The sequence below is a fragment of the Artibeus jamaicensis genome, unplaced genomic scaffold (genome assembly GCF_021234435.1).
Source record: "Artibeus jamaicensis isolate MK-2021 breed Jamaican fruit bat unplaced genomic scaffold, CSHL_Jam_final contig_787, whole genome shotgun sequence".
In the NCBI taxonomy this organism is placed as follows: domain Eukaryota; kingdom Metazoa; phylum Chordata; class Mammalia; order Chiroptera; family Phyllostomidae; genus Artibeus; species Artibeus jamaicensis.
Genome location: NW_026521972.1, coordinates 5,742,231 through 5,756,198, shown reverse-complemented (window position 1 = coordinate 5,756,198; position 13,968 = coordinate 5,742,231). Strand labels below are relative to the sequence as shown.

At 39.4% G+C, this 13,968-nt stretch overlaps 1 protein-coding gene across 2 annotated transcripts in view; it reads right to left on the bottom strand.

Annotated features, from left to right (window-relative positions):
* The window catches only part of CROT (carnitine O-octanoyltransferase), a 49,448-nt gene that overhangs the window by 17,787 nt on the left and 17,693 nt on the right, over positions 1-13,968 (bottom strand). For both annotated transcript variants that reach the window (XM_037129259.2, XM_037129257.2), the window contains 4 exons: positions 12,272-12,380; positions 5,643-5,736; positions 5,068-5,193; positions 3,493-3,594 (listed from right to left, as the gene is read on the bottom strand). In XM_037129259.2, the coding sequence (XP_036985154.2) occupies positions 3,493-3,594; positions 5,068-5,193; positions 5,643-5,736; positions 12,272-12,380 (431 nt within the window). The remainder of the gene's footprint in view (positions 1-3,492; positions 3,595-5,067; positions 5,194-5,642; positions 5,737-12,271; positions 12,381-13,968) is intronic.

Sequence of the window (13,968 nt, the reverse complement as noted above, 5' to 3'; positions counted from 1 at the left end):
GGCGGGCAGTAGCAGGTGCAGGAGCAGCTGGTCCCACCTGTCAGCAACAGCTCACATAACAAAACAGTGACAGGCAAACCACCTTTCTCATGGCATCTTGCAACTGTGTAGTGCTTTATAGCTTTCCAAAAAATTTTCAGAGACATCACATCACTGTTTCATTTAAGACAATAGTATTAATCGCTAACTCTTCTACTGGAACCAGTGAGAAAGAGCAAGACTGATGGATATAAATTTCTTCAATTCATAATTCTACCCATCCATTTCCTGATGGAAAACTAATAATCAATTTCAAAAGAAGGGAAAGAAAATATAAAAAATTCAAATGCTTTCCTAATGCTGTATTTGTTCACATAAGTTTGACAATTTTTATTGCACTTTTATTTTATATGAAGGCCATATGTGCACCATACTATTTAAAAATGTGGACTTTGGTTCTGAGTCCAAAGCCCACCACGTTAGCTGTGCAATTGTGAGAAAGTTACTTAATTCTTTGAGTAAATTGCCTCACCTGTTAGTGGGTGTAATAATATCAATACCTATTCTCATACAGCTGCTGTGAAAAATGACTTTAATAATGCTTATAAAGTGCTTACTATAGAACCTGGTCCCCAGCAACAATTAGTCACTGTTGTTATATTAACAACTAATGTACATTACATGCTTCTTACGTGCCTTCCACAAAGGCTATGTGGAGAAACCCAGAATTTTAAATCCCAGGAGGGAAATGTGATTAATTAGTATAATCACATTCAAGAAGTACACATTCAAGCACCAATGGAAGAGAACAACATGGCTTTGAATTAAGAACAGCTTTACTTTACAGTATATATAGTAATGATGCTTTCATAGATTAAATTGCATTTTCTTAGCATCTTAGGTCACAAGGGAGAGCTACACAGAATTTTAAAAGCAGATTATCACGTGGAGAAAAGCAGACTTTAGACACATATGGGCGTTGATGCACACGTATAAAACGTCCTGCATGTCCTGCAGGAAAGCATCTTAGCTGTGTTGGCATGTACACTGATCATGGGACCAATACTCTTTATTCAAAGGCAGAAAAATCACTGTTATTTTCATGCAGAATTTGAGCAAACAACAGAAAGCTAGTGGTATCAGTAAAAATCATAGTGCAAGGTTTTTTTGTGAAGGAAGGATTGGGAATGAGGGAGAAAAGCAAGATGATGCATCTTCTTAACGATGAGAGCAACTCAGCCCCATGTAACAGCGCACTGAGTAACACCCAGTCTGAACAATTTAACATGCGGTGACACAGAACAGGTGAGAACAGGTAAAAACTGGAAAAGTGTAACTGCAAACTGCCTAGATACAAACGCCAATCAAAGCATTAAACCAAGCCCTGGCTGGTGTAGCTCAGTGGATTGAGCACGGGCCTGCGAATCAGACAATCGCGGTTCGATTCCCAGTCAGGGCACATGCCTGGGTTGCAGACCAGTTCCCTGCAGGCCAATTCCCAGCAGGGGATGCATGAAAGGCAACCATACATTGATGTTTCTCTCCCTCTCTCCTTCCCTTCCCCTCTAAAGATAAATAAGTAAAATCTTTAAAAAAAAAAAAAAAAGCATTAAACCAGGGAAGACAGCAGGCACGTGGGAAAAAGTATAGCCACTACTAAGGTCAAATTTAGAACAAACAGACAGGGGAGACTGGTGAGAGGATGGAGACAGTGTCAGGGCCGTAAGAAGAGGGTGACCAACTGCAGTGGAAGGGTAAGCGAGAGGGGCGGGCAAAAGCCAGGGGGCCGTCAGCTCCCTTACAGAGGATCGTTTCCAGGGACTAGTAAGGATACAAACTGGACTGAGAAGGTGAAGAAGAATCGAACGAGGAGCTAAAGAGAAGAAAACTGAGGCAATTAACAAGAAATATTTTGTCAACACTGAACTCCAAGGCAGAGCAAAGCCAACAAAACTTCAAAATGATCCTCAGCAACCTTTTGCTCTGATGAACTACTTCAAAAAACGAGGCTAATTACCAGCTTATCAACCACTCCATCTTCTCACGAGATGATAATAACTTTTGTTTTCCTTTAGGCAGCCACCCCACATATCTGTGGTGGTTTGAGTAAGAGCGATTCTGCCTCTAGGTTCCAGGGTTTGGCATGTGACCCAGACCAGGCAAATGAGAGTGCCTGACTCCTTGGAACAAGCACCGGTTCACACATGCCAATCGCAGCCAAAGAGCATGACTCCCAGGCCTCTTGCTGGAACCACCAGGGTGGGGGGAAAGCTGGCTACTGCCCTGGGGAATGCTCACCCACAAAGAGAGCTGAGAGGGTGGGTACAGCACCTGCATGGGTAGTCTCCTCCCCAAAAAAGTTAAACATAGAGTAGTAGTACCAAAAAACAGAAAGAGTAATTTCTAACGGGAGAATGTGGACACTGGAAGTCAGCCTTACCCAAATTTAGCTGTACCCTTATGCCAACAAATATCTTCCTAAACTAGTGCCAGTTTCTATCACCTAAAACTAAATAAATACTAATTAATACAACCATTGAACCCGGATCAGTGTAATGGGTCTTTTTAGTATTTTACAGTCACTAAATGCTTTTAGAGGAAGGCTACCAAAATGAACAAATCTACGTCACACTACTCTATGCCAAATTAGATACTTTATGAAAAATTTTATAATGAGATTACAGTTGTGTACTGCAACTCTGTTGATTTTTAAGTTTTCTTGATTAATAGGCCTCCTGACTGTCCACCAGAAAATGGCAAGGTAGAGCTAGTGAGGAAGACCATGGGAGAACAGAAGAGAAACAAGTTTTGTTGTTTTTTATAAGGAAGGTAAAAAGGGTATTAAACACCAGACATTTCAATATCTGCAGCATAAGTCATGTTCCAAGATCATGTCATTCATTTCAGGAAAACAGTTGCAAATTACTTGGTAAATAAAGGAATATATCCACATATATTTTTCTGTGGTTAGAACATTTACATAATGCTACTCTAGTATCTTTTAAAATAGGTTGGGCCCTGTCCGGCTAGCTCAGTTGGTTAGAGCATCATCCATCCCTATACACCAAGGTTGTGGGTTTGATTCCTGCTCAGGACCCATACAAGAAACAACAAATGAATGCATGAATAGGTGGAACAACAAATCAATGTTGTTCTCTCTCTAAAAATCAATAAATAATAAAATAAAATAAAAAGTTCTAATTCTCAACAAGCAGTGAATTTTGAAGAGTTTATGATCCATGAAAAATATATGCAAATTTCACTTTGCAGATAAACACTAAACTAAACACTAAGCTTTACTACTGAAAATAACTTGTCCTAGACTCTGCTTTCACTGAGAAATCATAACCAAACCTTTTACGATAATGCCATAAACTTGAAGAAGTGCTTACTCATACCACCACAGTATAGCATAAGTATTATAGCTTACTGCCAGGAAATCAACCTAAAGATTGATTTAGGTTTAAAAATAAATTGATTTAAGAAAAAAAATAACTTGAGTAGTTTACTTACATCGCAATTACAGCCGAATAGTCCATTAGAAAAGGAAATCAAGTTATAGGACTTGTCACCCCAGCGCACTGTTGGATCTCCAGTGAGGATCATTGCAATAACCTAAAGTCCATCCAAAAGACTTTAATATTGATTTCTAAGTATTTATACCACATATACTTCACACACACACACATATACAGAGAGAGAGAGTCTGACTTTTCCTTTCTGGGTAAACCAAATTAAATAAATGATAACAGCTGTGTTCAAGAGCGTACTGCTGGCCCAACTTTAGGTATTTCTGAAACTCTCAAGGGGTGTGCTCTCCCTCCTGGGAGCACACCCACACCTGTCCCTCCCCCTTCTAGAGCCGCCCCCCCCCCCCCAGCATTACCCTTGCCTTTCTCTCTCCTGAGCTCCGAGGACCCTTCTTCCGCCTCTGTGACTTGTTTTCTGAGCCTGCACAGCCCAGCGGGCTCTATTCTACTACCTCTGCAACTTTCTAAATAAACTTTCTCTTATAATTTGAAGAAAAAAAATCTCAAGAAATCCTCCATAAAAGAGATTGCTGGTATAGCATTCATAAATGTTTAGAGAATATACAATTGAAAGAATAAACTTGATAAGTTCAGTCATTAAAATTTAGTTAGGACAAAAATATTTGAAGATTTCACACCCCTCTAAACCTGTTTCTCAAATAGTGGGTCTGGCCTGTTAGTGAGTCATGAAATCGGCTTAGTGCCCCACAGTGAGCACTCTTCACAAGAACAGAACAGAACGTGAGCATGGGGCGCGTCACCGACAGCGACTACTTGTGGAGCCTCTGCTACATGCGAGTGTGCGCGCAGGCGTGCATGCAGCGGCTGCAGTCTGAATGCACGTCCAACCGGAGGTGGCGGTGAAAAGGTTTCAACAATGCTGCATTAAAACATACTTTTCCTCAAGAAGTCTGGTGATTCTTCTATTAAAAAAATAAAACTAAAGGAGAGGAAAAGTTGGTTTCTAGCTACAAGGCTTTTCAATTCTATATTATTTCATTGCCATCATTTAACATTGATGAGTGGTTTATGAAATAATTTGTTTTTAAAAGACTATGAGAATTCTAAAAATATGACTACTGCCTTTTATTATTTCCCAGGAAATGACATTATCATCCCAGGGTGAAAAAAAAGTAAGGCCACATTTACTCTTAAACTCACTACAGTCAATTTGTTCAATAAAACCAAATGATACAATAAATTACTTACTGTTTGATATAATTCTTAGGACAGACCTCACCAACTAAGGCGTCAAGGCACACTGGTGTGGTGGTATGGGTTATAGGTAGGGTCTCATGTCACCTTTGGCCCTTTAGCCCAGTGACCTGTGCACATTTTCTGCACATGCATTCAATGAAAAGGCTGAGAAACACTGATATGTAATATGCAAACAAATAGTCATACTTCTCTAAACAACATACAAAATTTCTCTAAATGGACCTAAACAATGAGGAAAGAACTCATGACGAATTATTTACCTATGTATAAGCTTCAATTTAGTACGTGTGGGAAGAAAAAACAGAACAAGATAGATAAAACAAGACAGTTAATTAAGTACTTGCGAATAATCTTCAGGTGTTACATGTGGACTGCCATCCTCTATGGAATATACCAGTAAACTGCTCTGAATTTTTTCTAACAGAGTCAAGTTCTCTGGATCAAGACTAATCAAATATTCTCGTGCCTAAAGGGCAAGGGAGATAATGGGATAATGATTAAATACAGCAAGGAAAGGCTCATTAAGAAAAAGTGTTTACATTCCCAGTCAGGGCACATGCCTGGGTTGGGGGCCAGGTTCCCAGTAGGGGGCGCTAGAGAGGCAACCATACATTGATGTTTCTCTCCCTCTCTCCTTCCCTTCCCTTCTCTCTAAAAGTAAATAAATAAAATTAAAAAAAGAAAAGAAAAAGTATTTAGCTAATAATAATATACTGCATATTTGAAACTTGCTGGGAGTAGACCGTAAAATTTCTCATCACAAGAAATTTGTAACTATGAAGACACATTAACTAGACTTATTGTGGCGATTATTTCGCAATACATACAAATGGTGAATTATTAGGTTATACAGGTGAAAACAGTATGTTATATGTCAATTATACCTCAGTAAAAAAGGAAAGTGTAAATTATAACCTTAGCCCATTGAGTCCGCTCCTCACTGGTCAACGCTGCTATCCCAGGTCCATGCGGTTGCCTGTGGCACTTCTTGTAGATGTAAGTCAATTGCCTTATGGAAGATTAAAGAAAGAGGATTGAAGACGGTGTTGGCAGGCTCACTAGCTACTTGGGCCTTTCACAGGTGATAATGTTTACCACTGTTTAAATATTTTGATGTATTATCCAAAAAAAAAAGATTATGATCTCAACACCAATGGATTTATTTCCATACCACATCATTAAAAAAAATGATTGTGTGGCCAGTGAACACCAAAAGTGCATTTGACAATAATTTAAGTAAATAAAATTGGTGCCTGGCTGATATAATTTATACTTTCAAAGTGTACAGGTACTCTTGGGGCCCAAGTAAAACACCCCTCACACAATGGAGAACTGGAATTATATTCTCATCAACAGTCTCACAAATACCCTACACATCTAACTAAAAATCATGTGTGTGTATATTCCAGAGGATTCACTCCATACCTACTTCATATCTGTGTACTTAAGCCATGTAGTCCTGTGTTGTTATTTATAACCATTTTAAAGACTCTTATTACCTAAGGATCAATTATTTCTTACCGTATACCCACAGTCTGATACATTTCATGTATTTTAAAACATATGGCAGGTAAATAACAGGGTTCTTTTATAAAAAATAAATTTTTATCAGTAAAAAAATCCACAGAAATTTAGTTTCAGTCTTACTTTCTCATGTACCACAAGTGGCCTGGAAAAATACAATTATTAATTTGCATTATTTTCCACATCAGTGTTTAACACCCAGCAGTAAATCTTAAAATGACCTCCTGCCTTGGCTCTGTAGCACTGTTCTGCTGTGGTCTCCCCCCTCGCCCCCTGCTCAGTCTTCTTCATTGACTGTTTGTTCTCCCACTGCCAAGCGTGATTCCCCAAATTTCCATCAGTAGCTTCCCCCAACCCTTCCTACAACTTCACTCCTGGTAATTTCATCCACTTCTTTAATCCCTTCAACTATCACTTTTATGTAAGAGGCAACCAAATCTCTAATTTCAACTCCATTTTCTCCATAAATTTCTGGTACCAAATTCCCAAATTCTTGCTGAAATCTCTACGTCAGTTTCTACCAACATTTCAAACTAGTTGTACATTTTAAAATTATCTCCCTGTCCCAACCCACAATTTAAAAGAACTTAGAAGAAAACATGGGTATAAATCTTCATGATCTTGGATTAGGCAAATTTTTTTTGTACATATAACAATAAAAGCACGAGCAACTAAAAAATATTAAATAAGTAAGACTTGGTCAAAATTAAAACTTGTGTGCTCCAAAGGAGGCCAGGAAGAAAGTGAAAAGGTAGTTCCAAAATGGGAGAAACATATTTTCAAGTTATATATCTGATAAGAGATTTTATCACTCAATGATAAAAAGACAAGTAACCCAATAAAAAATTGGCAAGGAATTCGAATAGGCATTCCTCTAGTGAAGATATGCAAATGGGCAATAAGCACATGAAAAGATGTTCAACATTATTTTAATGGAAAAGCAAACCAAAACCCCAATGACAGGACACTTCATACCCACTAGGATGGCTGTGATAGCAAAGGCCAGGGTTGGTAAAGCTGTGAAGAAACTGGAGCCTTACACCCTGCTGTGAGTGTGAAATGGTGCAGCCACTTTGCAAAACAGTGTATCAGTTCCTCAGATGGTTAAACAGGGTTAAGACCCAGTAGCTCTACTCCTAGGTATTCCAAGAGAAGTGAAAACCTATGTCCACACACAAATCTTCACATGGGTGTTCTTAGAGGCCGAAAAGTGGAAACAACCCCCAATGTCCACCAGCTGATGAATGAGTAAATAAAATGCAGCATATCCACAGAATGGAATATTATTCAGTCATAAAGAGGACGTACAAGATGGATGAACCTAGAAAACATTATGCTAAGTGAAAAAATAAGACACAGGACTTTTGCCAAGATGGAGGCGTAGGTGGAAACACTATACCTTCTCGCACAACCAAGTTTAAAAACAACAAAGTTTTAGTAACAAAAAACACAGCCAAAACACAGAAAATTGAACTATAATAAGTCCGACAACAATGCACCCTCCAGCCAGACCAGTAAGAGGGGCAGAGCCAGTGGCTGGTGGACTGGAGTTGGGCAGGAAAACTGGTTAGATTGACCCAGGCACGCAGGCGGCAGTTGGCGGATCCCAAGCGTGGGGTTGTGACACGCAGACCCAGTGAGGGCGCAAGGCGGCAGGCTGACCGAGGTCACGCATTTGCCCACAGATAAACCAGTGAAGGAGAGAGCAGTGAGATAGACCACACAGGCCCCAGCGGCAGGAAGCAACAGAGGGGACCACCATTATTCCTCTCTGACCCTGCCCCCACATACAGCGTCACAACTCGCTGGTCACAACCCGCCCTGGTGAACACCTAGGGCTCCACTCCTCATACCTAACAGGCACAAACAGAGCAAAACATTATGGCTCAAGAAGAACAGCTCAAAGCCCCAGAGCCCATAACTCATAGCGACCAAGAAATAGCCAAACTTTCAGATGCACAGTTCAAAACACTGGTGATCAGGATGCTCACAGAACTGGTTGATTTTCATCGCAAATTAGATGAAAAAAATGAAGGCTAAACTAATTGAAATGAAGGGAAATGCACGGGAAACCAATAGTGATGGAAAGGAAACTGGGACTCAAATCAAGGGAGTGGACCAGAAGGAAGAAAAAAATGACCAAACAGAAAAATACGAAGAAACAAGAATTCAAAAAAATGAGGAGAGGCTTAGGAACTTCCAGGATATCTTTAAATGCTCCAACATCAGAATTATAGGGGTACCAGAAGGGGAAGAGGAACAGCCACGAGTGGAAAACTTATTTGAACAAATAATAACGGAGAATTTCCCCAAGCTGGCAAAGGAAATTGACTTCCAGGAAATCCAGGAAGCTCAGAGAGTCCCAAAGAAGTTGAACCCAAGAAGAAACACAGCAAGGCACATCATAATTACATTAGCCAAGATTAAAATGAAGGAGAGAATCCTAGAAGCAGCAAGAGGTAAGGGGACAGTCACCTACAAAGCAGTTCCCATCAGACTGTCAGCGGATTTCTCAAAAGAGACCTTACAGGCAAGAAGGGGCTGGAAAGAAGTATTCCAAGTCATGAAATCCAAGGACCTACATCCAAGATTGATCTATCCAGCACAGCTTTCATTTAGAATGGAAGGACAGATAAAGTGCTTCTCAGATAAGATCAAATTCAAGGAGTTCATCATCACCAAGCCCTTACTATATGAAATGTTAAAGGGACTTACCTAAGAAAAAGAAGATAAAAAAAGATGAACAGTGAAAGGACAGCACACTCACAGTTATTAACAACTACACCTAAAACAAAAGCAAACTAAGAGGACAGCTAGATCAGGAGCAGAACCATGGAAATGAAGATCACATGGAGGGTTAGCAACAGGGGAGTGGGAGGAGGAGAAGGGGGGGGAAAGTATAGAAAATAAGTAGCATAGATGGTAGGTAGAAAATAGATAGGAGGGAGGGCAAGAATAGTATGGGAAATATGGAATGTAAAGAACTTGAGACATGTGGTCATAAACTAAAAGGGGGGAATGGTGGGGGAGGGGTGTTCAGGGTGGAGGGGAATGGAGGGGGGAATAGAACAACTGTAATGGCATAATCAATAAAATAAAATAAAAAAGTAAAAATAAATAAAAATTTAAAACAATAAAAAAATAAGACACAAAAGTCCATTTAAGTTTCTATTTCTATAAAATGTCCGGAACAGACACATCTACCAAAACAGGAAATCAAGTGGGAGGTGCTTAGGGCTGGTGGTGTGGAAGTGTTGGGGAGGTCCAGGAGGTATATGCTAATAGATGGGGTAAGAGCTGGGATGCAGCGGGGTTACTGCTTACGGGTACAAAGTTACATTGGGGGATGACAAAAATGTTCTAAAACTGACTGTGGCAATGCTTACACAATTCTGTGCATATTAAAAATGTTGAGTTGTACATTTTAAATGGGTGAAAAGTATGCTGTGAGAATTCTATCTCAATATAGCTGTCATTAAAAGCTAGAAAAAAAAAGAATTGAAATGGTACCTGCTCTTCTACTGTCTCCTCCTATTGTAATGCTATCTACTCGTCCAAGTTGAAAAACCTAGGTCATATTTAATCTTTCTTTCTAAATCCAGTCACCAAGCCTTATTAATTTTATCTCCAAAACATTTTCTACATTTGTACCACCTTTTGAAGTCCCAACTTCTTACTTCTTTCCTAGATTACTGTAGATTTTAATATATTTTTTGAGGCTCCAAGTCACTAAGATTCAGAATCTGACCAATCTATCTTCCTCTTCTAATATGTATCTTTTTGTACATTTCTATATAAAATTTCCTAACGCACAGGACTGGCCTGACAACTCAATTCACATACACACACACACACACACACACACACACACACACACTTTTGCTTTGTTTAAGGGTATTAAAATAAAAAGACCTGGTAACTAATATCTTAGCACAGCATGTGCATGTCAAATCAGAAATAAGTGATTTTAATAAAACATTATAATCAATATAACAGATAAATATAAGGCATGTAAAGAGAGTACAGTAGGCGATCCTTGCGGCTAGAGGTTAGGAAAGAGAATAGGAAATTAGGAAACAGCTGACCTTGTGGTGACAGATGGACAGAGACACAGCAGGAGTAAGACTGCTTACTCAGGAGGTGGACAAGGCAGGAGGGGACATTCCACGTAGAAGGCACGAGTACATGCAAAGATCACAGATACTCTGATATATTACTAGAACTGCAGGCAGAGAAACAGGGCAGGAGTGCAGGAGGCACCAGGAGGAGCAGGGGACAGGGCTGAAGACAGGCAAAGGTCAGAGGTCAAGTCTAGACTACAAGGAACAATTTAGGAATCTTAAGCAAAAGTGAAATACAATCCAATTTGAACTCTACAGACCAATGACTATGGAGAATGTATGGAGGCAAGAAAACAAAGGAAAAAATAAATGGGACTACTTCAAACTAAAAAGTTTTTGCACAGCAAAGGAAACTATGAACAAAATAAAAAACAACCCACGGAATGGGAGAACGCAATCTCTGATACATCTGATAAGGGGTTAATATCCAAACTTTATAAATTACTAACAAAGCTCAACACCAAAACAAACTAACAACCCAATTAAAACACAGGCAAAGGACCTGAACAGTCATTTCTCCAAAGAGTACATACAGATGGCCAATGGATATCTGAAAATATACCCAATGTCACTAATCAGAGAAATTCAAGTTAAAACCACAATGAGATATCATCCCACACCTGTCAGAACGGTTATCTTCAGTAAATCAACAAACAACAAGTGCAGGAGAGGATGTAGAGAAAGGGAAACCCTTCTGCACTGTTGGTGGGAATGCAGACTGTGCAGCCACTGTGGAAAGAGTATGGAGATACCTTAAAAAATTAATGGATCTGCCTTTTGACCCAGTGATCCCACTTCTGGGAATATATACAAAGGAACCCAAAACACTAATTTGAAAGAACGTAAGCACCCCTATGTTCACTGCATTGTTAATTACAATGGCCAAGATTTGGAAGCAGCCCAAGTGTCCACCAACAGATGAATACATAAAACAACTATGGGACATTTACACCCATTGTACACCATCAGGACCTGAAGAACACTATGCTAAGTGAAATAAGCCAGTCAGAGAAAGAAAACACCATATCATTTCACTCACAGGTGGAATCTAACGAGCAAACTGAACTAACAAGGAAAATGGGGACAGACTGATGGATGGAGAGCAGATGACAGCTACTGGAGGGGGGAGGTAAGTGGTGGAGGGACTGAGCAAAAAGGAAAAAGGACTCATGGATGTGGACAAGAGTGTGGTGGTTGCTGGGGGGGAGGGGAGTATAAGGGAATTAAATGGTAATGAAAAAACAAAATAAAGGTTAAATAAAATATTTATAGTGAAAGGAGATTATGTTTGAGATTTTACTTAAAATAATTCATGGGAGAATGAGCGGAGGGTCACAAGGAGGTACAGTTGAAACAAGATGATAAATTTATCGTTGCTGAAGCTAGAAGTTGATACCTATTGAAACTAGGGGAAGAGTACATTCCCTCTACATTTTGAAATTTTCCATAATACACTTTAAAATTACAAACATGCAAACTATATACAACTATATACTATACACTACTATACACACTATGTACTACTATACGTACAATCTATTTGTATGTAATACATATTATACATGAAATATATATTTAAAAAAATTTATGTATGTATAAATAAATATGAAAGCCTAGAATACACCCAACTAATCACAGTGATTAATTCTGGGGCAGAAAATGAGATTGGTAGTCTTTGCAATATTTTCCTTTTCTCCAAGTAGACTATATTCATATGTGCCTACTAAAATAAAAATTATTTTAAATTAAATATAAAATAAGAATAGATTTTTAAAAAATTCACCATATATAAAATTCTTATTTTTCTGTCACCTTATACACAGACGATGCTGAACATTTATTTTTCAATCTCTACAAAAGTCTAAGACCCAACAAGATTGGAGAAAGCGGTCTGAAAACCTGAGGATCTCCGGCGGGGTGATCAAGCAGCCTTCGTGCACCGCGTCAAAGATGAAAACTCGGCCCCGACACAGCACTGCCACGTGACTCGGGGAACACCCTTCACTCTCTGGGGAAAAGAAACAAAACACAAGGCTAAATATCTCAAACAAGAGTAAAGCTGTATATTTCTATCCAATAGAAAAAAAATCACTCCTCCAATATTATACATATTATATATCTAATCTATCACATGAGCAAAAATGCTTTAATAAAGTGATGGACTTCAGTTATGATGATATAAATACATGCTCTTGAAACCTGTCCATGTGAAACATCTAGAAATCCATGGGAATTTCAAATATTCGTACACCTTGAGAACCATATAAATCTCAAACTACTACAGGGAATTCTAGCTTTATTTACAGACAGGAATGGGAAGGGGAAAGGGTAACAGAAGAGTTCTGGAGGCGATCTATTTGTTGTTGTTGTTTTAATTAATTTTTTATTGTACTTTCCCCCACTACCATTTAGCCCCTTACACCGCCGCTCCCCGCCCGCAGTCAGCACATCGTTGTCCACTCCACGAGTCCTTCTTCCTTTCTGCTCCATCCCTCCACCCCTAACCTCCCCCCCACACCAACCCCCACGGCCCTTAGCTGTCATGTTGCTAGGAGAGCTATTTGAATTAACCAGTTTTTCTTTCAGATTATTGTAATGTTTATTGTTCATTAGATAATTTAACTGCAGTAATATGTAGCTGTAATTTCTCAAGAAAATAGTTTTTAGTAGAATAAGGGCACTGTATGCATGAGTGGCAAGGAAAAAGAATTTTTGCCTAATCTGTAGCTTTATTCTGATATCCAGTAAGCCACCGGTAACTGATTCAATGTTTCCTTTGGTACACACTAACTCCCCAAGAACTACTGGTTTGCTGTAGACTTCAGACTATTCTGTTGTACCCCATTTTTCAAGTACTAGTTCCTCAAACAAGGGTCTTCCTGTATGACCCCTGCTCCTTCCCTCTAAGCAAGGGGAAAAAAGATAAAGAAAACTTAGAAAAGATACACACTGCCCCTGGAAGGAAATTTACTGGTTGATGCTATATACAAGAAACTGTGCTAAAGGCTTTACACATACTATCTCATGAAATCTATTAATCAACTATGAGGAAGGACCATCTCCTGAGAGTACTGCTATTTTTTCCCTGATACCCTATTTCCTTAAGTCCTAGGAGGTGAGGCCTGTATTTTTCTCGTCCCTCATGGCCACCCCCGATCCATTTCTACTCTCTTCCCCTTCAACACTCCCCCATTCCCTTTTACACTTATTGTCACTACTTTTATTGCTGTCCTCTACTGAACACAGCTATTCAAACTGTAAGGCTGGAAAAGAACAAAGATAAACTTGATGCAAAAATAACCAATCAATGGTTGGGAGGAGGGTGCTTCCTCAGGCTCCACCTTACAGAGGATATCTGAGCAGAGAACCAAAGGACATGAAGGAGCAAACCATGGAAATATCTGCAGGAAGAGAGTTCCAGGCAGAGGAGACAGCAAGCACAAAGGCGCTGTGACAAAAATGAGCCAGTCTGCTTGTGAGAAAATGAGTCAGTGCAGCTGCAGCGGACAGAGAAGAGGAGAGAGCAGGAGAGGAGCTTGGGGCCACATGATACCAGCTTCAGAAAAGGCCTTCCGTTTTCAGTATGATGGGTTTTA